Here is a 27,673-nt window from a genome sequence, read left to right on the forward strand (position 1 = left end):
AGATCTACCCCCTTAATACCATATAAACCCCCCAAGTGAAAAAAGTCAAGCTATTTCTTCTCCTTAGCAGTCAAAGATCGACACCCCTCACGAGTAAAATCACTAAAAGTCTTAGCCATGACTACTTGGTTGAAAATTAACAAGCTAAGTGTTTTTTTTAATCTGCTCGAATTATGTTGAAATCGGCAGATTTGGGGGCTATTTATAAACAGGGATTGACGCAACCGAATCCTGAACGGATTCGGGAAAATAAAATTATCGCGCCGCGATAAGGCTATCACGACGCTATAGAGCTGTCGTTCCTAGGGGCGCTAATCGAGTTGAGCAGCTCGCGAGTAACTCGAGATCGACTCGGTCAACGCTCGGTCAAAACTCGACTCGAGTTGGCTCGACTCGACTCGAAACCTTAACGAGCACGAGTCGAGTAAGGTATAACTCGACTCGATAAGCTCGCGAGCAGCTCGATAATATTTTATTATTAAAATATTATGTAAAATTTATATAAGAAAAGTATTTAAAAAAATGGTAATATGGCATATACAAAAAAAAAAAATCCAAAAAAAAAAAAAAGTACTTCGTAATTCCTCCTCCTAAACCTTCAAGTCCTCAGTATACTACTATACTCCTTTCAAAAAAAAAAAGATCCTCAGTATACTAAGTAGTTTCTAGACTTTCTACTACTAAAGTAACTGAACTACTCATTCACAAAGAAAAACAAAAACCCTAGAGGCACACTTACTCCATCTAGCCGCTTCAACCCTCCTTCAAAATTTTCTCAAATCTCAACTTCTCAAGTAAAGCTCATAAAGGACATCAATTATTGAAGAAGGAAGAAAAGATCAAGATCGACAATTTTGACAAAGAACAAGCTTTTAATATATGGAAGGTGCGTTTTATTACTCTATTTTCTTGTAGATCTGTAGTTGTTCTTGTAGTTTTATTAGATATTGTAAAATTTATTCATATAATTGGACAATTTTTTATGTTCTTGAGAAATTACATGATTAATTTGGGTGATTTTTTGCCAAAATTTACAATTAATTGGGCGTTTGATTTTGTGTGGAAATTAAATCCTTTTACCCAATTAATTTGGGCGTTTTTAGTGTTTGCTTATTATGAAATCAAAACCATTCCCTTTTATGCTAGCTTTGTGATTTCGTGAGTATCATGACATTGTAGACCACCACCACTATCACTAATCTCATTAATTATCTTTTGTTGATTTTTTATTTCATTATGATAAAATATGTTATGTATACATTAATTTCGATCAGAACATAGGCTAAAAATGTATGTTCTATTTTATTTATTTATTTATTTTCTGTCCTATATTCTCAATTGATAATAGTATATTTTACATTTCTGAATTAGTGATAATGAAATTTATATGAACCTGTAGACACCCATTTGTGTCTCCCCAAAACCAAACCCAGTGATGAATGCCTTGCGCGTTGTGTTATTATCGAATTAGGTGAAAGTGATTCGAAAGCCAAATGTTGCGGTTTAGTTTTAATTAAATTCTTCTCTCTCTGTTTTTGAAAATGACCTTATTTATTTGAAAACTTCCATTTCAGTTTATTTTGGTCCATGATAAGGGTCCAATAATGGTGTAGATGGATGGGGCTCGAAGAGACCTTTCCAACGATATATTATAAGCCCGATTCCGATGAATATTGAGGAAGTTATGGCCAAAATACTAAACTGGGCCCAGTTATTTATTTTAATACGGCCCAATGATCTAGAGGAGGGCCCAATATTAATTGTTATTCCTAAAATTATTAGGATTAATTATAGTTTTCTAGAAGTTTCTAGAAAGTTCCTTTTAATTCTAATATTGTTAGATTTAATAATTAATTATCTTTAAAAGATTTTTATTTGGAATAAAATATTGTTTTGTTATCTTAAAAATACGTATTTTATCTTCTGTACGGATTCCGTAGATCAAGTTGATTAAAGATCGGATTCCGCGTGAAGAAAAACGCGCTAATACAGACTGTCGCCAAACGACAAGTCTGTCGCCACGCGACAGACCCTGTCGCCTCGCGACAGACATTGTCGCGTCGCGACAGAGTTAATTCCTGGCGACAGCGTGGAGTTTTATTCCTTATCAAATTCTATGTTTTTCCGGATTATTTTCATTATAAATAGCGTCCGAATCCCTGTTTTCATAAATCATTCACAATTATCAATTTTCATAATCATCAACTCTTTCTCTATTCTCTCTAAGAAATATAGCTTAATTCTTTCTTTTCTTTCTTTCTTTTTCTAAACTAGTTTTCACATACAATATTCCGCATTCACAAGACTTAGAGTCATCTAGCCAAGTTCGAAGTTGCCTTCGCCCTAGACGTGAAAGGTTGATATTTTCTGAGGGTTTGGTCCAAAACTAGTCAAAACTTTATTTAATTTGATTTCAATTTAATTCTTTAATTATTCTTTATTATTTTCATTGAAGTTTACTAACTTGTGTATTTTGTTATTAGAAAGAGGTACGAGGGTTCAAAGTATGTAATCTTATTACTCTCTTTCAATGTAGAAAGCATGCTTATTATTGTTTTATGATTCCTAGTATCATGTTAGGATGTTATTTTATGCTTTCTAGTATCATGTATAGGGTGCCTTTAATCTTTTCTAATATCATGTTAGTACCATGTTAGGTTTAAAGCTTTGATCTTTATTGTTTAGTGACATGCTAGGGTTTGTTATTAATCTTGTTAGTATCATGCCTAGGATCTTGCTATTATTATCAAGCTTTATTATGCCTTATCATGTTATTATCATCATTATGATTATTATTATTATTGTTTATTATTATGTTGCTTGATATATTATTGTTATTGCTTGATCACACCTTTTATGCAGGTTTAAAGGGAATTTGTACTTGAAATCACGCTTAATAAGATAATTATTAATTTGGTTTAGGCTAATGTGATTTTAAGTCAAGTGATCGCCAATAATAGTATTATTTGTGCATTAATATTCAACCAACATAGATTAAACAGGGTAGGTTTAATATAATGTTTGTATGTTATTCAAAAAGCGCACATGAATACGAGCAGAACAAAGTAGAGGCCTATTTTATAGGGCGGGTCCTTTCTTTTTTAGATTGGATTCGTACCCTCATCCCCGGACCCTGTTTGGTTCAAGACCTTATGGAGTAGTTGATGGTCCTTTTGGATTGTCTTTTGGGTTTACAAGTTCCTAATTTAAAACTTGTTGGCGACTCTTTTTTCTCTTTGTCTTTCCCTTTGGAACGCCACCGTACTTTAGTGTATGATCACAGTGGGGTTCAAGTTTGGGATCATAATGCTTGAAATATTCCCTACACTTTTTGGCGACTCCACTGGGGAGGATTTCTATTTATATTCCTGAAATTTATTAAATTTTGGCAATTATTTAGACTGAGCGGATGAGACTCGAAAAAATTCTAAGTATTTCATGTGCGTGATTTGATTAACATTATTGTCATATGCATTAAAAGGTCCTCATGGGAGCACCCCATGAGTCAATCCATAGGAATTTTACACGTAGGAAATTTGAGAAATATCTTTCATGACTAGAATCGAAAAGGTGATGCGAAATCTGGAAAATTCGAAGAACACAGAAACTTGCCAAGGCATGTAGGAACTAGCGTCTAGAAAACAGGGCTTGTCGCCCGTAAAAAGTTTCTGTCGCCTGGCGACAGTTCTGTCACTTGGCGACAGGAGCTTTTTTGCGGTGACAATCCCTGTAGTCTGGCGCCAAGTTCTTCCAATACCGAGCCAGGGGTCTGCCTTCTTGCTTTGACCATTTCTAGTGTTGTTGGCTCGATTTTGCTTATTGATTGAGTCATTTTCTCACTTTTCTGAACCCATATGTGTTCTACATATGGACATAACCCTCTGGGGGTTCCTGCTTCACCTGCCCAATGGAATATCCCACTATCATGTGCAAAGTTCAGATTTGGGTACGTGTAATGTTTGTGAATCCACCAAACCATGGAGTCGAGTCCGATTTCATCTCGCACTCGCGGAATCCTGTCCATTCGCTCCAACCCTCCCGGTAGGCTTGTGTGCAATGCATATGGATTCTTAACCATGGACCTTTTTGACTTAACCCATATCCTCGAACTTTAGAGAACTAGAGCCATGGTTAGGTTGCAAACTCATCTTGTGACTATGTGAACTACTTGTGCACCCTTGCTTGTATTTATTATATATGTGCTAACCGTTTGTTTGACCTGTGATTAAGACTAAATAAATTGACTAATGACTAAAAGGACTTTGTCTAATTAATTAATTAATTTTGAATTAATTAAAGGCTAATAATTTAATCAATTCGACTTAGTACGACTTTAGGCATGTCCATTTAGAGTAAAATTACTGGAAACAGTCCAGATTAATGTTCCAGCAATGGCGCAGGAATTTGGACTGTGGCGCTGCAGTCTAGTGTCTGTCGCCTGGCGACAATTTTGTCGTCTGGCGACAGGCTCTAAACCGTAGCGACAGTCCTGTTGTTTTAGCGACAGTGCAGTTCTTTTGCTCGAGTCATCACGACGAGTCTAATTAACAGTCTACTAATCGGATTAATCAGTTTGTTAATGGTTCAAACCATGTTTAAGTCTTTAATTGAGCTTAGGCACTTAAAGTCCCATGGTCATACACTAGCAGTCAAAGCATGTCACTCACATACACATAAAGCACACACGTAACATGTTTGTCACATTATGACCATGTCTAGAGAGTCTTGAATGCGTGTTTTCCGTCATTTTTTTTAGGGGGGTAAGTCGGATATTAATCCTCCAATTTTTAAATTCCCTTAAAATATTTACCCCATTTTTTTCACTTTTTCTTTTAAGTCTTTTAAACATAAAGTCAAGTCAATTAGAGTCAAATATTAAAACAAATATGGTTTAAATCACAGCGCGTGGTCAAGAAAGGAAGGGCGTTTAATCAAAGACAACACTTTTGTTCAAGTTTTACTTTTCGACAAACCAGTCGGTAGGAAAAGGAAAGCTAAGAAGGCAATGGCTAGTCAAGAAGAACTTAATGAAGTCAAGGGACAGGTAGCCAACTTGGCTGAGATGTTGCAAAACTTATCGCTGCAAATAAGTAATCTTGAAAAACAAAAACAAATGGACCTAATCCAGGAAAGCTTGGGCAAACTGTCCAGCGACTTTAGATTTCAAGAGATTAGCTCCCAAGGGGTCTCGGTGGATAAGGACCTTCTTCCACAAAAGTTCAATCCCAATGACATCCCTAAGTTCAAGGCTATGGATAATCCCTATTTTCATTTAAGAGCTTTTGAAACTGTAATGAGTATTAAGGGGATAGATAGAAAGGCATTTCATTCTGTATTTTCATTATCCTTAGAAGTTGTATGTCAACAGTGGTACTTTTCACTTGATAAAGAAAAGACCTCTAGTTGGGAATCTATTGTGAGCACTTTCATTGAAAGATATAAATGCAATATACAAGTTGAAACCGATCATAGAGAATTAGAAATGCTGAAACAAAAAGAAAACGAGGGTTTCACCTCCTTCTTCAATAAATGGAGGGAAACCACTGCAAAAATGGTTGAAGTGCCTAGTGAAAAGGAATCCGTCAGGATGTTCATTAAAAACCTCCAAGAAAAATATTCTAAGCATCTCAAATATCAAAGCAACTTAAATACTTTCAAAGCAGTATATGACATTGGAATTAACATTGAAGATGACCTTGCTAAACAGAAAATTGCTAATAACAGCTCAAGTAGTGGCTGGAAAAATAAGAAGAACGACAATCCTTCTTCATCCAAATCTACCCACTCAAATAATGTTAGCACTTTTCCTCTTAATGAAGTATTGGCAATGAATAATAATCAAGGACAAAAGAAACCATTTAGGAAGAATTATACTCCTATTGGTATGAGTTATGACACCGCATTTGATCGCTTACATGCAAAAGGTCTTATAACTCCCATTGGACCATTTGGGGACCCACCTGTCGAAAGGAGAACGGCTAGCTGGAACCCAAATGCACATTGCAAATATCACCAAGGTAGGGGTCATCCCACAGAGAATTGTTGGAGATTAAAGGAAGCCATTCAAGATTTGATTGATAGTAACAAGCTCCCATTACCTCCTGCAAGTAAGAAGCCAAGTATCAATACTGCACCGCTATCGGATTCTTTGGCTATTTCCGACGAAGAAAACCAAGAGGATCCATCTAGTCTCATAGAACCTATCGAGACCATTGAAGAAGAAATCTTCGAAGATGCTCTCGAATTCTCCGGTCAGGAACCCGCAACTAAGCAAGAAGTATTGGCATTGACATTAATACTTTCAGAATTGAAAGAATTAATCTCACAAACCTTCGAGGCCATAAAAGAGAAAAATGAGTTGCTTAAAAATAAACCTCCACTTAAGCAAAAGAAACCATTTTCTCTCCAAGTAATTGACACTCCCAAAAAGAACAATAGGAAATATACTCCAATTGGGACATCATACACAAATATATTCAAGATGCTCTTCGAGAATGGAAAAATCCAACCTCTCGAGCCAAGACCATTTGAATCGCTGAAAAGGACAGACAAATATTATTGTGCATATCATCAATCAGGAGGACATACAATAGAGCAATGCTTCAAGTTTAAGGACTTGGTTCAATGTTTGATTGATGAGAAAAAGTTAGTTCAACTTCCACAAGATGCCATGATTAATGGAGTATGGGACAGTGACGATGAGGATGTTTACCTTAAAGACATTGAAGAAACTCCTCTATCAACAATATACCCAGTAAGTGACATTTGGGACGAGGAGGATTCACCCATAGATGTCCTCACTAGGTCTGGGAGAATACAACCTCCCATTTCAACACAACCCATACCTTCTATTCAGCAAATTCCCGTGCCTATTATAGAAGACAACGATGTTGTCAAACAGCTAAAAAAGACTAAAGTAGAAATGAATGTATGGAAACTTTTAGCCACATCTCGAGAACATAGAGTCGCAGTCATGGATGCACTGGCTAAGGTAGGCATAGATTCGGACACCACTCCTGAGGGACTTGCAAACTTCCTCACGAGCGATCTCCCAAGTCCAGTGAATTTGGTCACTTTTTCGGATAAAGATCTACCACCGGAAGGTGACAAACACAATAAAGCTCTAAACCTCACAGTCATATGCAAAAGAATGAATGTCCCTATGACTCTTGTGGATAACGGTTCAGCAATTAATGTGTGCCCACTTAGAACCGCAAGAATGTTAGGAATAAGAGATGAGGATTTATCCCCGTCAACCCAAGGAATAAGAGCCTATGATAATTCACGTCGTCAAGCATTAGGGACGATCACTATGAATGTAACGGCAGGCGCAATTGAACATGCTACTACATTTCAAGTAGTAGATATCAAGGCATCTTTTAACTTGCTATTGGGACGCCCTTGGCTTCATGATTTAAAGGCCGTCCCTTCATCTCTTCATCAACAAGTAAAGGCCATAGTTGGAGGCATTCCAATTACCATTGATGCTTCATCTATGAGGATTAAAACAGTAGAAAATCCACTAATTAATGTGGAACACGACGAAAACGATGAAGATTTGTGGGGCTTTAGCGAAGAGGTCTCCTTAATAGAGGAAGATGAAAGGACCCCTCTTCATTATGACCTCCACTCAAACATGATAACAAATGCTATCCTAAGAAAACAAGGACACTTTCCTGGAATGACTCTAGGAAAGAAGAAAGGAGTAGCCAAACACATGGGCTTACCTGGCCTCCCTAAATTGGATACTTTCGGACTTGGTTTTGAACCAACCCGCGAAGACCTTAAACGAGCCCAGGAAAAATCAAAAGCACGAAGAAATGCCCGCATACAAAAAAAGGAAATACCCATGGATCAATATCCTCTCACTTTAAACGGGCAATTTATAAGAGAAGGAGAGGATTACCCTTGTCACGAATTTCCTGAACCTTTTGTTGTGAATGGTATAAGGCAGCTTGGATTCGAAATCTTTTTGGATTGTTGTTTCCTAGACGAGATCCCAGCTCCAACATATAAGGAAAAGGCACCCCCTTGTTTCGACTTTAATGTCATGGGACTCCTCTTTGGAAGGGAAAAGAACGAATCAAGATATGCGGAAGATGATTCTTCACTTATCCAAGCAGTTCTCCAAAGCGAAAATTTCGATCCCTCCGAACTTATCACTCCAATAGAAGATCAAGAGCGTGGATGGCGCAAGACAGTGAAGATAGTTACCGTAAATGGAAGGAAGATTTCAATAACTACAGGGCAAGGACCAATATTCGAAGAGTCGTCTGAGTCAGAGTCTGAGTTAGAGTCTTCCCTCATCGAGTCTTCTAAGTCTTTAGTTGTAGCACCCTCACCTTCTTTTTCTACTCCTAGGATAGTTAGCAATCAAGTCCCGACGGACATCTCTTTATTTGACGTAATGATTTCTGAGTTTAATAATATGTCTTCTTCCCCTTATTCCTCTTGTTCTTCTTTATCTAAAGATGACGAGCATTGCTTAACTAATGATGAAAATGACAAAGAAATAATTAAAGCAATGGAAACACTTGAAAATAAGACACCAATAATTGAGGATACAGAAACGGTTGATATCTCAAAAGATTCAACCATTAAAAGAGAAGTTAAAATCGGACTGACGCTAAACAAAGAAGAAAGAACCGATTTAATTAATCTACTTAAAGAATTTATCGATGTATTTGCTTGGTCATACGGAGATATGCCAGGCATTAATAGAGAAATAGCTCAACACACTATACCATTAATTCCAGGAAGAAACCTGTAAAACAAAAGTTACGTCGAATGAAACCCGACGTGGCCCTTAAAATAAAAGAAGAAGTACAAAAACAAATAACTGCAGGTTTCATCCGGGTATCCAAATACCCCGAATGGGTCGCCAATGTTGTCCCGGTTCCGAAAAAAGATGGTAGAGTTCGAATGTGTGTCGACTATCGAGATTTAAATAAGGCAAGTCCAAAGGACGAATTCCCTTTGCCACACATCGATATTCTGGTAGATAACACAGCAAACCATGCACTTCTCTCATTTATGGATGGATACGCAGGATACAATCAAATCCTCATGGCCGAAGAAGATATGAAGAAAACAACATTTATAACGCCTTGGGGTACTTATTGCTATACGGTAATGCCATTCGGGTTAAAAAACGCGGGTGCTACTTACCAACGAGCAGCAACTGCCCCACTCCATGATATGATGCATAAAGAAGTGGAGGTCTATGTGGATGACATGATTGTAAAATCAAAAGACCGCCAAAGACACCCAATAGCCTTAAAGAAATTCTTTGAAAGATTAAGAAAATACAACATGAGGTTAAACCCCTCTAAATGTGCTTTTGGAGTTACCTCAGGGAAACTCTTGGGTTATGTCATAAGCTCTAGAGGAATAGAGATAGATCCCACCAAAATTAAAGCAATCATGTCCATGCCACCGCCCAAAACCGAAAAGCAAATTCGAGGATTTATTGGCCGGTTGCAATACATAAGTAGGTTCATATCCAAGTTAACCACGATATGCGAATCAATATTCAAAAAGCTTAAGAAAAATGTACCAATCATATGGGATGATGAGTGTCAAAAAGCCTTTGAGAAGATCAAAGCCTATCTTTCGAATCCTCCCGTATTAGCCCCAGCACTCCCCGGAATACCCTTAAGACTATACTTAACCGTCACAAAGGAAACAATGGGAGCTATGCTCGCACAAGAGGTAGAAAGCAAAGAAAATGTTATTTACTACTTAAGTAAAAAAATGCTCGAGTATGAAACACGCTACACACCATTGGAAAAGCCGTGCCTCGCGTTGGTGTGGGCCACAACTAAATTGAGACATTACATGCTCGTGCATACCGTTTACGTAGTCTCACGAATGGATCCCCTAAAATACCTATTCGAAAGATCTACACTTAATGGACGAATCTCAAGATGGATAGTAAATTTGGCCCAATTCGACATAAGGTTTATGCCTCAAAAAGCAATTAAAGGATCAGTGGTCTCGGATTTTCTAGCAGATTTCCCAATAGAAGATTCAACACCCTTAGAAGAGAATGAATTCCCGGACGAAAATTTAATGATGACAGAGGATGATACATGGACTCTATATTTTGATGGAGCCTCAAACCAAAAGGGGTGCGGCGTAGGAGTCTTATTAGTATCACCTAAGGAAGAACATGTCCCTATATCCATCAAATTAGATTTCGACGTCACCAACAACGCAGCTGAATATGAAGCATGCGTGGTAGGCCTCGAAACCGCTTTAGCCCTAGGCGTAAAGAAACTCCGGATATTTGGAGATTCATCCCTAATTATTAATCAAATCTCCAAAAGATGGAAGGTTAGGAGTGAAAGTTAAGCTCCTTACCAAACATATTTGGAAACTCTCACCGATCAATTGGAAAATGTGGAATACACTTACCTACCTAGAGAGGAAAACCAATTCGCCGACGCCTTGGCGAGGCTAGCCTCAATGGTTAGAATACCTAAGGAAATTGAGCAAATGCCTTTAACCATAGAAAAAAGGCATAAACCAGCATACATTCAGGCCATAGAAGACGACGAAGTAATTCAAGAAGAAGAACTAGAGGAGGAACCATGGTTCGTAGATATATTGAATTATGTCACCAAAGGAGAATATCCTCCTCATGCTGACAAAAGAGCGAAAAGAGCATTAAGACTCTTAGCTTCCCAGTTTATACTCATAGGAAATGAACTACACAAAAGGGTACCTAAGAGACGAGCTCTATTATGTGTAGGCAAAAAAGATGCTCAAAGGGCTATGAGAGTAATCCATGAGGGTATATGCGGAACGCATGTTAACGGCAAAATGCTAGTCCAAAAGATAATGCGAGAAGTATATTACTGGACTACCATGAATAAAGATTGTCATCAATATGTAAAAAGATGCCCAAAATGTCAAATTTACGCAAATTTGCAACATATCCCACCATCTCTTCTCTACACCTACACTTCACCATGGCCTTTCTCTACATGGGGAATAGACATAATTGGAAAGATTACACCTCCCGGAACAGGAGGCCATGAATACATCTTGGTTGCAATAGATTACTTCACAAAATGGGTGGAAGCACAATCATATGCTAAACTCACCGCCAAGCATGTAGCACTCTTTATCGAAAGAAATATAATTTGTCGATACGGAGTCCCACATGAAATGATAAGTGACAATGAAACTCACTTTCAAGCAGAATGTGAAGAATTGCTACAAAAGTATGGTATTCAACATCACCATTCTTCCCCGTATAGACCTCAAGCAAATGGAGCAGTTGAGGCCGCTAATAAGAATTTGAAAACGATCATTGAGAAAATGACTGAAAATTATAAAGATTGGCCTAACAAACTTCACTTCGCACTGTGGGGTTATCGCACGTCAATCCGAACATCAACAGGAAATACGCCATTCAATTTAGTATATGGAATGGATGCCGTACAACCTGTAGAGTTAGAAATACCTTCTTTACGCATTGCGTTAGAAAGTAAACTCGATGAAGTTGAGTGGACTAGAGCATGATATGAAGAGCTAATCCTACTCGATGAAAAACGACTAGAAGCTCTACATCATACCCAATGTTATCAAACCCGCATGGCTAGACATTTCAACAAAAAGGTCAAGACTAGAAATATCAAGGTTGGGGACTTGGTATTAAAAGCATTAAGGAAAAATGTCTTAGATCCAAGAGGCAAATTCCGGCCTAATTGGTCTGGACCATATATTGTCAAAACAATCCTGTCAGGAGGCACGGCTAAATTAACTGATATAGATGGCAACGAATTTTCAAACATGACAAACCTTGACCAACTTAAGAAATATTACCCATAAGTACTTGAGTGAAACGCTCAAGAGAGCTACGTTCGGCCTGATTCCTTAAATAAAGGATACGTAGGCAACCCGTACAGGGTGCGGCCACTTTAATTCCTTCAAATTCTGTATCCCCGAAGTAAAAAATGCACGTGCGCAAAATTTCAAGACTGGCGCCAGAAAATGGATTCTGTCGCCAGACGACAATTTTGTCGCCAGGCGACAGAGCTAAATCGTCAGCGACAGCGCATCAGATAGCAGCGCCAGTCTTCTGCAAGTGTCTAGACAAGTTTCACGTATTCTGAAATTTATTCGATTCTCGTACTCGAATTAATTCTCCGAAAAATAAATGTTGTAATTGTCTTCATTGCTCTAATTGAAAGTTAATTAAAATAAAAGCTGAAATTTTATTGATTAATAAAGAAAGTACATTATTGATAAAATAAAAGCTGAAAAATTAACTAAAACAAATTAACTTTGTCTAATAAATCAAAAGAAAAGCAATGTTCTAATCTTTTTTCTCCTTCTTCATTCTTTTCCAATTTGTGTCTTCATTCTCTTCCTCTTGATCCATAACCTTCGCTAGGAGACAACCGTTAGAAGATCTACACTCTATTTTCGTATAGATAGTTTCTCCTTCCGCTAGGACTCCATGTTTCTTCTCTACCCAAGCTTCCTTCTTAGTAGAGTCGACTTTTCTTTTTCCTTGATTCTTCTTGGCACTCTTCTTTCTAGGCATAATAGGAGTCTTGAATTCAATTCTTTCCCCTAGGCGTTCTTTAGCAGGGACCTTCTTGTCACCTAGACGATCCTTCACATTGGTCTTCTCAATTTTGACTTGAGATTTTTGGAATCTTCCATCAAGCCATTGTTTCACCTTATTTGACAAGCAAGGTGGTTCCTTATGGGTAATCACCTCCCATAAGGGCCTACCACTCCAGTATCCATCAAAGCGCTCAATCTCTTGTGACACAGGAAATTCATAAGGACGGCGAAGATCTCCTGTAGGGATGGTTTGTGCGAGACCATATTGTCTCATGACTCTACAAGGAAAGTAAAAGGTTAGTCTCGACAAGCTCGGGAGACGACAATATGCTTGGTTACTGCAACCAATCATCACCTCAATCCTCCACCAAGGAACAATCCAGTTTATGGTAAAGTCACCGGCAGCGAATACCTTGCTCCACTCACGGCGACCGATTTTCAAAAATCGTTTCTTTCGGCGGACTATGCAATTTGGAACATATGTGTGAATATCATCGGGAGGATTAATAAGCTTCAGCCTCTCCATGAGCCATATCTGCAAATATGTATTTAAATTAACATTACAGTGTAAAAATAATATTCTTTAGTTCTTGATAAATTAATAATAACATTATTTTATACCTGTAATAAAATTAGAGAACCCCTTAAAGGTGCTCTTGAATTCTTTCTTAGTGCATCTAACCACAGCATAGTCTCTCCAACAATTAATGGCATTGGATTTCTCCTAGATTCAACTTGTTCTATGACAGATATAATTATCGATTGCCCTTCATTATCTTTACCACTCACTAAGAGCAATTGGTTAAATAAACAATAAAGGAAAGCCCTTCTTTTATAGACACGGAAATCGGGATTGGGATTATCATAAAAATAATGTGCAAATTCTGTCAAATTAACTATGTTACCATGCACTATGTGTTTCAAAGCCGTCCCCCTCAAATCAAAAAAGTGTTCGAAATCTTTATAGTAATATTCATTGATTCTAGGCATTACCGCAAGGTCTGTGGAATAATAACCTATGATGGCCCCAAATTCTTCCGGTAAAGGACATATTTCATCATGAAAAAATCTAAAACAATGAGTATCAATATTCCAATAGTCTATGGCAGAATAAATAAAGTCAATATCAAGACTCATCCCCTTCACTCCAAACATACCCCCCATATGAGGAAGATCTAATGCTTTTTTTATCTTTAGCAGTTAAGTGACGACACCATTCATCCATGTACCCACAAAAGGTTCTTTTAGCTAAAGGCATGATTACTAGTTAATTAACTATTTAATAAGCTGGTTAAATTATGCAGTAAACGGATGATTCGGGGGCTATTTATAACTTTTTTTGCACGGCAGACTTCAATTCCTGTAGGAAACAGGAAAGCGCGTCTGTCGCCAGGCGACAAAATTTTCACATGGCGACAGACCCTGTCGCGTGGCGACAGGATGGTTTACGCGGCGCCAGTTTATTCCTTAGCAGCGTCACCTATTGCGCGTAGGAAACCGTGTTTTTACGTATTTGATTTCGACTTTGACTTGACTTACTGTTCTATTCCTCTTCTCATACCCTCAATATTTTGATTCCTATTCTTATTATTATTATTATTATTATTATTATTATTATTATTATAGTAACGCTTAATTAATTTTAAGCTTGCCTTCTTTTTTTTTTTTTTCTTCTTTCTTTTTTTTGGGGAGAGAGTCGGTACCCTCCATTAATATTAAAAATGACGGAAAAATTTTGCGCAAAAATTACACCTTCTCACACACTTACATACACAATGCATTCGTTATAAAGTAACAAACTAAGTAAATAAAATGTTCAATAAATAATAAAATGCATATATATATACAAGTGTCTGGTACATAAGTCATACGAATAAAATAGACAGAGTCCTACAAAGGTCAACAATAAATAAATACAGGTACAACTATGGCGCCGGAGGTCGCAAGTCGCGAGGGATGCCGAATGTATCGAAAAATGTCCTACTCCGTGGAGTATGTCCATCATCGCCCCCTGAACCACTAGGCGGCGCGAAATGCAACTCAGGGCCAGGCCACCTAACCTCACCCTGAAATCCGACGGAAAGAGGCTGAGGCTGCAAAGGCTGCTGCGACGACGAGCCAAACTCAAACGTCCCACCACCCATCCCACCTCGAACGGTCGGCCCGGTCGGAACCTCCTCAGGTGATGACGCCGAGTCCTCTACCGCTGCGGCCTCAGAACGACCACCCCAGCCACCTGAAGTAGTCCGGCGACGCCTCGAGTCGGACCTAGTAGTCTCTCTCCTAGGCTCGGGTCTCGACCGAGTGCGTGGAGAAGGAATAGGCTGCCCCTGAAAAAGTAAATCAAGTTAGCAAATGCAACAAAAATGAAGTCAAAAATAATACAAACAAATGTAATACCTCCTCAGCATCATTGCTACGACAGGTAGCCCGGTTCCGCAACCTCACAAGCTGGCTGCGAAAGGCGTCTATGCACCTAGCCATAGCCGTCACCACCTCACGAGAAAACTGCCAAAGTAACCAAGTCAGTAACAATTATAAAGCAAACATAAAGATGATATGGGAAAAGCTACTTACTCGAGTCTGGTGACGAGGAATAGACCGCTCCACAAACTGCTCACCCTCTGGAGCTGGCGGAATAAGCTCCTCGATCGGCCCATACGTGCCCTGATAGCGTATGGACATCCTCGGAGGGATGAACTCCCTAGGGCCAGCCTGTCCAGAATGAAAAGATTAGAAAGATACTTGGGGGCTACCTAAAGAAAGATAAACTAAATAAATGAAAACATACCGCTGCCTCCTCTGAAAGGACAGGAGCCGGCGCTAGCAACGGTAGAAGGTCCTCCTCACAACTCTGCTCAAGGAGAACGTAAGACCTCCAAGGAGTACCCCGAGTAGGTCCACCGGCACGATCCCGCTGCGAGGCATCGTGGAACATATGCCGAGGTGGAGGAGCGGGAACAACAAAGGTATCTGAGGAGTGCTGGATGGCTACCCTCTCCCCTAGGTAGACCACCGCGTCGTACGTCCCCAGAAAGTGATGACGCTCAGCTGTATACTGCGCCGTTAGCGCGGAGATAGGGAAAGCAGCCCAAGGACGATAAACCGGGCTAGGCTCCTGAAAAAATTACTAAATAAGATACTAACACCGAAAGATGATAAAAGAAAAAGTATGAATTGAAGAAACCTACCGTGAGAATCATCTCTCGAAGGCGCAGCACCTCCGGCGGACCTCTGCGGCCTCCCCAGCTGGCAGCGATAGGGAGCACGCGAGGAGAAGGCCTCGCAGGTGCAAGAGAAGGAAAGTACTCGTAGAACCAGATCTATACGGAGCAAATGAAAATCAGTAAAGATTGTGCCTCTAAATCCAGATTTAAAACCTCAAATAGGGAAAAGGAGATATACCTCTACGACCCTCCAAAAGCTGGAAAGAGCTATCTCTCCAGACAAGGCCTTGTGGCGACAGGAGCGCCGCAAGCCCAGTAAAAAATCAGCATAGGCCATGCTGGCCCAGTCATATGTCCCGACCAACTGGAGGTCGCGAACGGCGGACAGGTAGTATAGAAGTACTCTACTACCTCGATCAGGGGAAAATGTCCCTGATAGCAGAATCAGCACAAAGATGCGCACCCGCTGCTCTCGGGTAGTCGCATCATCCTCGAAAGCTGCAGCCAACGTGCAGCGACGGATACATCGGGAACTCAGCTGTCCCGACTGAGCCTCAGCCTGGGCCCGAATAATGATCGGCCCCAATAACTCCAAAACCTCCGGCGAGTAAATAGTAACGCCAGCATCGAAAGGTAGAGGAGTAGACTGGAACTCTAGCCCCGTAATGAGACTAAAGTCAGCTGGAGTGACTGTCATCTCACCCCAGGGAAAGTGAAAAGTGTTGGTGGTGTCCCAAAAGAACTCCACCAAAGCTCGGACGACGAGGTTACCCCTATCGTATGAAAACATGGCCCGAGTGGCCTGCAGCAGAGGAGTCAACCCACATGACTCCCAAAGACGACGAAGCCCCTCATCGCGGCAGATGAAGTTTTCGTACAGGGAGATGATGGTGGAATTACCCGAGCCATGGCTACGGGTCCTCCCACTCGCTAGACCTCGTCGGATTCTCTCCGACAGATGATGAACCGGCGCGTGAAACAGGGTGCGCTCGTCCCAATCCGGCATGAGACCCAGCCTGGAAGTAGAAGGCACGTCCTCGCCCTCACTGGTGGGCTCGTCCTCTCGACGTGTGTCCCTCGACCGAGAGCCGGAACCACGTCGTCTAGCCATGCTAAAGTATGTAAAAGAAATTAAACTTAAATTTCTATAGTATCTAAAGTTCGCCTAAGCCGCATGATACTATGTTAAAAAAAAAACAGAGTACGTAGTACTAAAACAGAGCAAAATCTCAAACAAGCATGGAAGTGTTCTTTGAGCAAATAAATAATTTCTTGCAAACATATGATGAATATTGTGACAAATTGTACAAGTAAAAGCAGTTAAAATGCAAAGAACGACCCACATTGTTCTTCACGACCTTAAGAGGTCCTACAATGGTGAATTGTTTGTTTCTTCACCAAATTGAGTCAAACAAGTCTCAAAATACTCCCAAAGTAATATACAAGCATAATTAAACAAATTTAAGGCATAAAATTCAACGAGCAAAGCAAATTAAGCAGAATGAGTTTCGAATTTTCGGAAAATTCGCGAACAAGAGCGCGTAATTCATCAAAAACCGAGTAGAGTTTGAGCAAAACTTACATAGATCGGGAAAATAGATAAGAAAAGCTTCGATTTGCAACAAGTTTGAGCGAATTTGGTTGAGAAATGAGCAAGAACGAGTAGATTGAAGTTTTCGCGAAATTTGTGAAGCAGAGCAGCGAAATGAGAAAGAAGAAGAAGACGGGTTTAAAACCCCGATTCTGTCGCCAAACGACAGAATTGTCGCGAGGCGACAGACTCTGTCGTGTGGCGACAGATGCAAAAGCTCGCGACAGGCACTTCTGATCAGCGCTGGAGCGGCGACAGAGTGCTGGGCTCTTCCTTATGGTTTTGTGGGTCCATTTTAGTAGTTTTGGGTTCCTTAGTACGCCAGTTAGCCCCTTTAAGCAAAATTGACATGATTTAGTCAGCTTGATCAAAATGCACTGAGTGATCGACTTGATGAAAGATCGTCTCACTTTAGCTTAAAGCGCCTACGTATTGGCTCGTAATAAGGCACCAAAATAATGGTTCAAGGCACCGAAGTAATGGTTCAAGGCACCGAAGTAATGGTTCAAGGCACCAAAATAGTGGTTCAACAGGCACCGAAATATTGGTTCAGTAAATGCGCCAAAGTAATGGTTTACAAAGGCAAAAGCACCAAAGTACCGGCACAAATATAAAAAACAATGATAAATAATGATATTAAGGGTCAATAGGTAAAGTGATTCTTTGGCAATGTCTCAACATAAAGGGAAATTGTTTAGCGGCGAAGTACGGTCGTGATGAGGTAGTGTCACAAATGGTGGGGATGGCGAAGCAAGGCCACCTTCGGCGGTCCCTCGAGGTAAAGAAGAGATTGTCTATAGCGGCGACATACTGCTGTGGCGACGTATGGCCACACCCTGGAAATGACGACATACAGTTATTTTCGATGATGTTCCCGAAATACTGTGGAGGATTGTCACCAAGAATATTGAAGACGACGACATATGGTTATCTTCAACGATGGCGTTCACGAGGCACAGTGGAGGTTGTCACAAACAACATACGATGCAACAACAAAATGGTTACGTTCAGAGACGTGTGCTCGACGGTGCAAGATACACGTTTCTTAACTCTTTTATCTGTTTTAACTAATGATTAGTTTTGCAGGTATCGGCGTTATAAGAATGATTTGGAATTGCAGAACATTTTGAATCATTCTCCGTCCCTATCGCTACTTTGACTCTCGTTTTTCGAAACATAAGTTTCTTCAAACTCAGTCAAAGTGGGGGCTTCTGTAGACACCCATTCGTGTCTCCCCAAAACCAAACCCAGTGATGAATGCCTTGCGCGTTGTGTTATTATCGAATTAGGTGAAAGTGATTCGAAAGCCAAATGTTGCGGTTTAGTTTTTATTAAATTCTTTTCTCTCTGTTTTTGAAAATGACCTTATTTATTTGAAAACGTCCATTTCAGTTTATTTTGGTCCATGATAAGAGTCCAATAATGGTGCAGATGGATGGGGCTCGAAGAGACCTTTCCAACGATATATTATAAGCCCGATTCCGATGAATATTGAGGAAGTTATGGCCAAAATACTAAACTGGGCCCAGTTATTTATTTTAATACGGCCCAATGATCTAGAGGAGGGCCCAATATTAATTGTTATTCCTAAAATTATTAGGATTAATTATAGTTTTCTAGAAGTTTCTAGAAAGTTCCTTTTAATTCTAATATTGTTAGATTTAATAATTAATTATCTTTAAAAGATTTTTATTTGGAATAAAATATTGTTTTGTTATCTTAAAAATACGTATTTTATCTTCTGTACGGATTTCGTAGATCAAGTTGATTAAAGATCGGATTCCGCGTGAAGAAAAACGCGCTAATACAGACTGTCGCCAAACGACAAGTCTGTCGCCGCGCGACAGAGGCGACAGCGTGGAGTTTTATTCCTTATCAAATTCTATGTTTTTCCGGATTATTTTCATTATAAATAGCGTCCGAATCCCTGTTTTCAGAAATTATTCACAATTATCAATTTTCATAATCATCAACTCTTTCTCTATTCTCTCTAAGAAATATAGCTTAATTCTTTCTTTTCTTTCTTTCTTTTTCTAAACTAGTTTTCACATACAATATTCCGCATTCACAAGACTTAGAGTCATCTAGCCAAGTTCGAAGTTGCCTTCGCCCTAGACGTGAAAGGTTGATATTTTCTGAGGGTTTGGTCCAAAACTAGTCAAAACTTTATTTAATTTGATTTCAATTTAATTCTTTAATTATTCTTTATTATTTTCATTGAAGTTCTAACTTGTGTATTTTGTTATTAGAAAGAGGTACGAGGGTTCAAAGTATGTAATCTTATTACTCTCTTTCAATGTAGAAAGCATGCTTATTATTGTTTTATGATTCCTAGTATCATGTTAGGATGTTATTTTATGCTTTCTAGTATCATGTTTAGGGTGCCTTTAATCTTTTCTAATATCATGTTAGTACCATGTTAGGTTTAAAGCTTTGATCTTTATTGTTTAGTGACATGCTAGGGTTTGTTATTAATCTTGTTAGTATCATGCCTAGGATCTTGCTATTATTATCAAGCTTTATTATGCCTTATCATGTTATTATCATCATTATGATTATTATTATTATTATTGTTTATTATTATGTTGCTTGATATATTATTGTTATTGCTTGATCACACCTTTTATGCAGGTTTAAAGGGAATTTGTACTTGAAATCACGCTTAATAAGATAATTATTAATTTGGTTTAGGCTAATGTGATTTTAAGTCAAGTGATCGCCAATAATAGTATTATTTGTGCATTAATATTCAACCAACATAGATTAAACAGGGTAGGTTTAATATAATATTTGTATGTTATTCGAAAAGCGCACATGAATACGAGCAGAACAAAGTAGAGGCCTATTTTATAGGGCGGGTCCTTTCTTTTTTAGATTGGATTCGTACCCTCATCCCCGGACCCTGTTTGGTTCAAGACCTTATGGAGTAGTTGATGGTCCTTTTGGATTGTCTTTTGGGTTTACAAGTTCCTAAAACTTGTTGGCGACTCTTTTTGCTCTTTGTCTTTCCCTTTGGAACGCCACCGTACTTTAGTGTATGATCACAGTGGGGTTCAAGTTTGGGATCATAATGCTTGAAATATTCCCTACAGAACCATATTGTTCATTCTACTTTAAATTCATGCAGATTTGTCAAGTAATGCTGACAAAGACTCTACTCCTACATCTTCTATGGACCCTGTTAGTAGGCCTATTGTTGAGGAATTTTATGTCAATCTCAATGATGAAATGGAGGATGCCGAAGATGAGGAAGATGATATTGAGGAAATTCCTGCACAAACAAACACTAATGAAACTATTCGGGATCCGGTTCCTCCTACTGGCCCTTTTAAGATAGCAAGACAATATGAGGTTTGGAAAGAACTTACTGAACCTATATTAGTTAATCAACAATGGTTTGTAAAATGTACACATTGTCTTGAAAAACTTAAAGTTCTTAAGTCTGGTAATACTACTCATTATAGTCGTCACTTAAAAAAATGTGCAATAAGACAGGGTAATTTGCGGAAACAATCAAAACTGAATTTTTTACCATATGTTTCTAGTGCCGGAACACCAAATTCTACTTTTGTTAGTTCATTACATGATAGTAAGTTTGACATGCTAAAGATGAGGGAGGGTATTGCATATTGGATTGTCATGCATGAAAAACCTTTTACAGTTGTTGAGGAGGAAGGTTTTAATTTGATGTTGAAAAGACGAATTCCACAATGGAAAATGTGTCTCGTCATACTATTAGAAATGATGCGATTAAAACTTATGATGTGGAAAAAGAAGCTAAAAGAGTTGTTAAAGAGTATTGATAGGATTTCTTTGACTACTAATTTGTGTCGTTCAAGGCCCCAAAGAATTGAGTACATGGTTATTACTGCTCACTTTGTTGATCGTCATTGGAAACTTCAAAAGTGAATAATAAGCTTTTTTCATATTCCTCCTCCTCGAAAAGGTAGAGACATAGCAAATTGTATCTTCAAGTGTTTAAAGGAGTGGGAAATTGAAAATAAAGTAAGTGTTTCACTCTTTAATTATGTAATAAATTTATGTTTGTGTTTTTATACACGATTCTAATTGTTATATTTGTATCCTTTCTTAGATTTTTACAATTTCCGTGGACAATGCAACGACAAATGACTCTTGCATAGAGATATTAAAGGATACGTTTTCATCGACTAAGAGGTTAATTTGTGGAGGCAAGTTGTTTCATGTTTGTTGTTGTGCTCACATTTTGAACATTATGGTTTAACATGGATTAAAGAAAGTGAAAACAATTGTCAAGAATATTCATGACACTGTTGACTATCTTCGTGGTAGTGAGCAACGGATACAAAAGTTTACCGAGCTTGTTCAACAATTCAACCTCCCACATAGAAGATTGGTTCTCGAATGTAAGACAAGATAGAACTCAACTTATGCAATGCTTGCTTGTGCCATCAAATTCAAAGAGGTATTTTTTAGACTTGCTTTGGAGGATAGAGAATATGTTTATTGTCCTAGTGTTGATGATTGGGTGAAAATTGAGAAATTGCTTGAATTTTTAAAAGTGTTCAATGATGCTATTAATAAAATAACTGGGGTCAGAATATCCAACATCCAATTTGTTTCTGGTTGAAGTTTATAGGGTTAAAGTGTTATTAGATGAGTCTTCAAATTCTCACGATGATTTTATTAGAGACATGGTAAAAAAACAAGAAAGAAAGATTTGATAAGTATTGGGGTGAATGTAATTTGCTAATGGCAATAGGATCCGTGTTGGATCCTTGTTTGAAAATGCAAGTCGTAGAAATTACATTTCCTAAATTGTTTCCTCCACAAGAAGTTCGTGATAATTTGGTTAAGGTTAGGGAAGTTTTGCATGAACTTTACGATGAGTATGCTACTTTGTATTTCCCTCCTAATGTGGAGCAAAGTGGTGAATCTATTGCTGGAAATAGTAGTACACAAGCTGGAAGAGGTGAATCAGCTTTGTATCAACTTTTGCAAGCTGTGAGAAGCACACAAGCTGCTACTTCATTCAAGAAATCAGAAGTTGATGAATATCTTAAGGAGGGATATTTAATGATTGAAGGAAATGAAAAGTTTGATCCTGTGGAATGGTGGAAAGAAAAATCAATGAAGTATCGTGTGCTTTCTAGATTAGCCGTTGATATCTTAGCGGTTCCCATAACAATTGTAGCATCGGAAGCTACATTTAGTGCAGGGAGTCATGTTATTGATCCTTATAGATCTTCACTAACTCCGGAAACCGTGCAAATGTTGCTTTGTTCCGGAGATTGGTGCCGGGCCCTTCATGGAGTGAAAAGAAAAAACAAAGTAAGTACAATTTATAGTTATTTTTTAAGAATGTAAACTTTTTTATATTTTATAATTTGTTGTACTATTATTTCAACTTAATACTATTATTTTGATTGTAGAATAACTTTGGAGAAGAAGAACCAAAAGAAATCATTCTTCCAATTTCCTAATACTGAGGTATTGGACTTAATATATAAGTTTTGACATCTTGTATGTAAGTTTATTATTTATAGTTTATGTAAGTTTATTATTTATTAATTTGAATTTGAAATAAATTATTTTTTTGTAGGATATTGGAGAAGATTGAAGGAAGAATTTGCAACCAAAGACAAATTGAAGACAAGAAAGATTCCCTGTATTTATTTTCTTTGGTTATGTGATAAATTTGAATGATTGTAGTTTGATGTTCTAATTGTTTGTTGTGTAAGAATGTAATACATTTTTTCTGTTGGATTTTATTTGGTACTTGGTAGTTTTACAGAAATTATATATGTAAAAATAAATAGTTTTAAAACAGTTGACATCTTGACAATATTAAATAGTTAAGTTACAATAAAAAAAAAAGAAAAATTAACTTAAACGAGTTGATGACAAGCCGAGTTATCGAGCTTAGCGAGTTACGACTCGAGCAATCGAGTTTTTGAGTTAATAAGCTGATTCGAGCCATTGCAGCTTAACGATTAAGGAGCATTTTCGAGCTCGAGTCGAGCTAAAAAAAAGTTTTCGATCACGAGTCGAGCACCAACTTAATGAGCTTAACGAGTAACGATTACGAGTCGAGCACGAGCTCCAGTTTTCGATCACGATTCGAGTACCCCCTAACTCGTGATCGACTCGCTCGATAAGCACCCCTAGTCGCGCCGCGATAGCCTGCTCTTGTCTGCGTCAGCATTACACGTTATGCTGGCCGCGTCTTCTTTAACATTGACTTGATTTGTACTTTGACTTTACGGTTTTTGACCCTTCCAAAGCCTTATCCAATCCTATTTTTGGCAACTTTCCCTCAAATATATATCCCAGATTGAATATTTTTAAATTTAATTAATTAAGCTTATTTTTTAATCAATCTTCATTTTATTTTTCATTTTTTCTTTTGGGGGAGAAAGTTGGATACCCTCCATTAGTAATAAAAATGAGGGAAACTTTTTGCGGAAAAATTTGTCACAATTATCAAGCAATAACAAAAATATCAAACAACATAAAAAATAACAATCGTCATCATAATCTCAATCTCATCAAAGCATAATAATATTAGCAAGATCCTAGGCATGATACTAACAAGATTAATAACAAATCCTAGCATGTCACTAAGCATTAAAAATTAAAGGCTTACCCCTAACATGATACTAACATGATAGAAGAAATAGAAAGCAACCTAAGCATGATACTAGAAAGCAATAAATAACGTCTTAACATGACACTAGAAATTAAAATAATAAAAGCATGCTTTCTACAAAATAAAACAAAAAAATTACTTACTTTGTTGCCTCGTATCTCTTTCTATCAAAACAATACACACGTTAGTAACTTCAAGGAAAATATTAAATCAAATAATTAATTTAAATAATTGAAATAGATATTTGGGACCTAACCCTCAGAAATTATCAACCTTCCACATCTAGGGCGAAGGCAACTTCGAGTTTGGCTAGGGGCATCTAAGACTCGTGAATGCAGTATTGTGTTTAAAGAGGGAAGGCTTATAAAGAGGGATAAAGAATAAGCTTCAAGCTTTAAGAGAGAAGAGAATTAGAATTAGATGATTGTTGATGATTGTTGGTGATTGAAAACGGAGAAATAACGCCCCTATTTATAGAGAAAACATCCGGAACGCTTAGAAAAGAGTTAGAATTTGACTCGAAGTAAAACAGCCCCTATCGCGACGCGACAGACTCGCATGGCCTATCGCATCGCGACAGGCTCTTCGTAGCGCAATGGCATGATCAGGATAAAAATCATGTACGGAGTCCTTTCCCTAATATAATTAGGTAATTAGACTCCGTAATTATCTTAATTAAAATCAGCTTTATCTTTTTAAAACACTTGTTTTATTTCGAATTGAATTCTTTATCTTTCCTAAATAATATAAAAATATAATTATTAATCCTAATTCCAATAGAATTAAAAATAACCTCCCAGATCATTCTAGAAAATTAAAGTCAATCCTAATAAATTTAGGAATGATAATTAATGGGCCCTCCATTTAATCATTGGTCCACATAAAATCATTTTGAGCCCAATTTAATATTTTGGCCATAACTTCCTCTTTATTCATCGGAATTGGGCTTATAATTTATCGTTGGAAAGCTCTTTTCAAGCCCTATCCAACTACACTATTATTGGAACCATATCATAGACCAAACTAAACTAGACTGGACGTTTATCATATACAAGGTACGAAAAGAAAGATTTTTAAAAACAGAAAGAAGTATTTTTATTAAAAACAGATAGATTCAAGAGACTATTTCTCATTTTACCTCATTCGATAATCAATGACGTGAAGGTATTCATCACTAGGTTTGGTTTTTGGGGAGACACAATCAGGTATCTACAATGACACATTGTTTTTCTTTCGTATATAATCCTTGTTCCCATTCTTTTCTTAGCAATGCATGTTTACTTGCACAACTTTTAGCCGAACACCGATCACAACACGATTATGATGGATATCTTCCATCTATGGAGGAAAAATGGCGTAAACATTACACTACTATTCCTATGATTTATATTTTTGCTTATATTTTAGATCCTAGAAAAAAGTATGATGGCACTTTTTTATTAATTGATATTTATTTTACTAACAAGGCTTTTGAAGATGATGTTGAAACTTTTAAAACTAAGGTGACTAATGATTTTTTCTCTTTATATAGAGTTTATGAATCTAAATATGGAACCATGTCTCGATTTGCCCCTTCTCAAACATCCAAAAACGTAAGTAAAAGGGCCAAAGTTGCTAACATGATGTCTAAGTTTTAAGGTACGGAATCATCATCTAGGAGAACACAAAGCGATGTTTCAGAGTTGCAAATGTACTTAAGTTACGACTTCATGAAAGGCATGGACGATGAAGAGAAGTTCGGCCTCGACATCCTTGATTGGTGGAAATCACAAAGCACAAAACATCCAATTTTCGCGGCAATGACTCATGATATTTTTGCTATCCAAGTCTCCTCCGTTGCCTCCGAAAGAGCTTTTAGTGCGTCGGGACGAGTTTTAGACAATAGAAGAACAAGACTAAAACCTGAAACACTTGAAATGTGTGTTTTCTTCAAAGATTGGTTGGATGCCGAAACTCGTTCCTAAGATCGTACATATGCACAAAACGACAACGATGAAGGATCGTCGGGTTCTACTAGTTCTCAATCAATTCAATTGGCCGATGAACTTGAACAAGAAGAAGACGAAGCCGAAGAATAATAATTACATTATTACATATTTACATTACATACTATTGTACAATTTTTGTATTATCGAACCTCGTATTCCGTATAGTAAAATGAAGTTATTCACCTATTATTGTACGATTTTTAATTATCATTAATTTTTTGTATTATCGATTTATCGTACCGACTACCGACATATAATAAAATAAATTATTCATCAATTTTTTGTGTTATCGGCTTATCGCACTCGTAATTTTTTTTAATTATATGCATTGTTGTTTTTTGCTAAATTAATAAAATTATTTATATAAGCTTAAACATAAATTATTTATATAAACTTAATTAAATTAAAGTTGTTCCAAAATAATATATATATTAACATTAACATAAAAATAAATTAATAACATTATTTATATAAACTTAAGTTGTTCAAAAAAATATATATATCGATTTTTTTTATATATACATATATTTAAAATTAAAAAAAAATATTATGGGTTGGCCCGTTGCCCAGCACGGCATGGGCCGCCAGGCACGTGGGCCGTGCTGTGGGCTGGGGTGTGCCAAAATCTGGCACGGCACGGCACAGCTTGGCACGAGCCCCACCCAAGCACGCCTAGGCACGGCCTGCGACGGCCCGACACGGCACGATGCCCATATTTATTAGTAAAGAATCACATTTTAAATGACTAAAAATCAATTATTAGTGATTGAATGTAATTAAATTACCTTTATAAAACTTTTCTTGTTGTTTATTTATATATAAAAATTGTTTTATGTTTAAAGTTATCCAAAAAAAGACAAAAATTTACCCTAAAATTAGCTAAAAGTTACCCTTATACTGCTCGATGTACACTAATATTAGTGTAAAGCGGGTGTACACAAAAGTTTTTCAATAACAATAGTAATACTTATTAGGATTAGATTTAAATAAATCTTATTAGGATTATATTTAAATAAAACTTATTAGGATTTAGTAGAAACTTATTAAAAGTTATAAGGATTTATTAAAACTTATTAGATTTAATTAAAACTTATTAGGATTTATTAAAACAAATTAAAATAAGTTGGACCTCACCGAACATATTGGATCTGTTCAAATATGTGGAGTGTCTTTCAATTTTTCCCAATTTAAACTTAGTAACATAGAGATTATTTTTAAGAGGATAAAAGAATGCAACCTTATTAACCCTTTTCCACTTAGTTTAATACTAGCTTTTATAGTATGCGATACATGCATTACACATTGATAAAAAGTTTAAATAATAAATTTAAATAATATTTAAATTTAAAAATTCAGTGAATTATGATGAATAAAGATTAAAGATACCCGAATATGTTGAAAAAATTAAGCTAAAAAAGTATATAATAGTAAACCAACCAATTATTATTGATAATTATTACCAAAACGAGTAGATTCAATTATTATGGAGTACATATGTATCTAGTAGCTATTCAATTAATGTAACTAACAATAATATCTTAGAGTGATGGGTAACTCAAGTGGTTAGAGATTCCCACCCGGTGCTAGGAGATGCTGGGATTATTGATTCTAACCCCCGTCCTTGTGGCTCTCTAAACACAATATAAAAAATATATTTGATCAATTCCTTATTAAGAATAAAAATAACGTGTAAGATAATAAAAGTAAAAAAGAAAAA

At 37.3% G+C, this 27,673-nt stretch overlaps 1 protein-coding gene across 1 annotated transcript; it reads left to right on the forward strand.

The window, feature by feature from the left end:
* The first annotated feature begins 694 nt into the window (after positions 1 to 694).
* On the forward strand, positions 695 to 21,249 carry LOC145581301 (zinc finger BED domain-containing protein DAYSLEEPER-like). The gene is made up of 2 exons (XM_081638332.1): positions 695 to 886; positions 20,468 to 21,249. The coding sequence occupies exons 1-2, from the start codon at positions 880 to 882 to the stop codon at positions 21,247 to 21,249; spliced, it is 789 nt and encodes a 262-aa protein (XP_081494458.1). The 5' UTR covers positions 695 to 879.
* The last annotated feature ends 6,424 nt before the right edge of the window (positions 21,250 to 27,673 follow it).

Source organism: Chenopodium album, chromosome 15 (genome assembly GCF_948465745.1).
Source record: "Chenopodium album chromosome 15, dcCheAlbu1.1, whole genome shotgun sequence".
In the NCBI taxonomy this organism is placed as follows: domain Eukaryota; kingdom Viridiplantae; phylum Streptophyta; class Magnoliopsida; order Caryophyllales; family Amaranthaceae; genus Chenopodium; species Chenopodium album.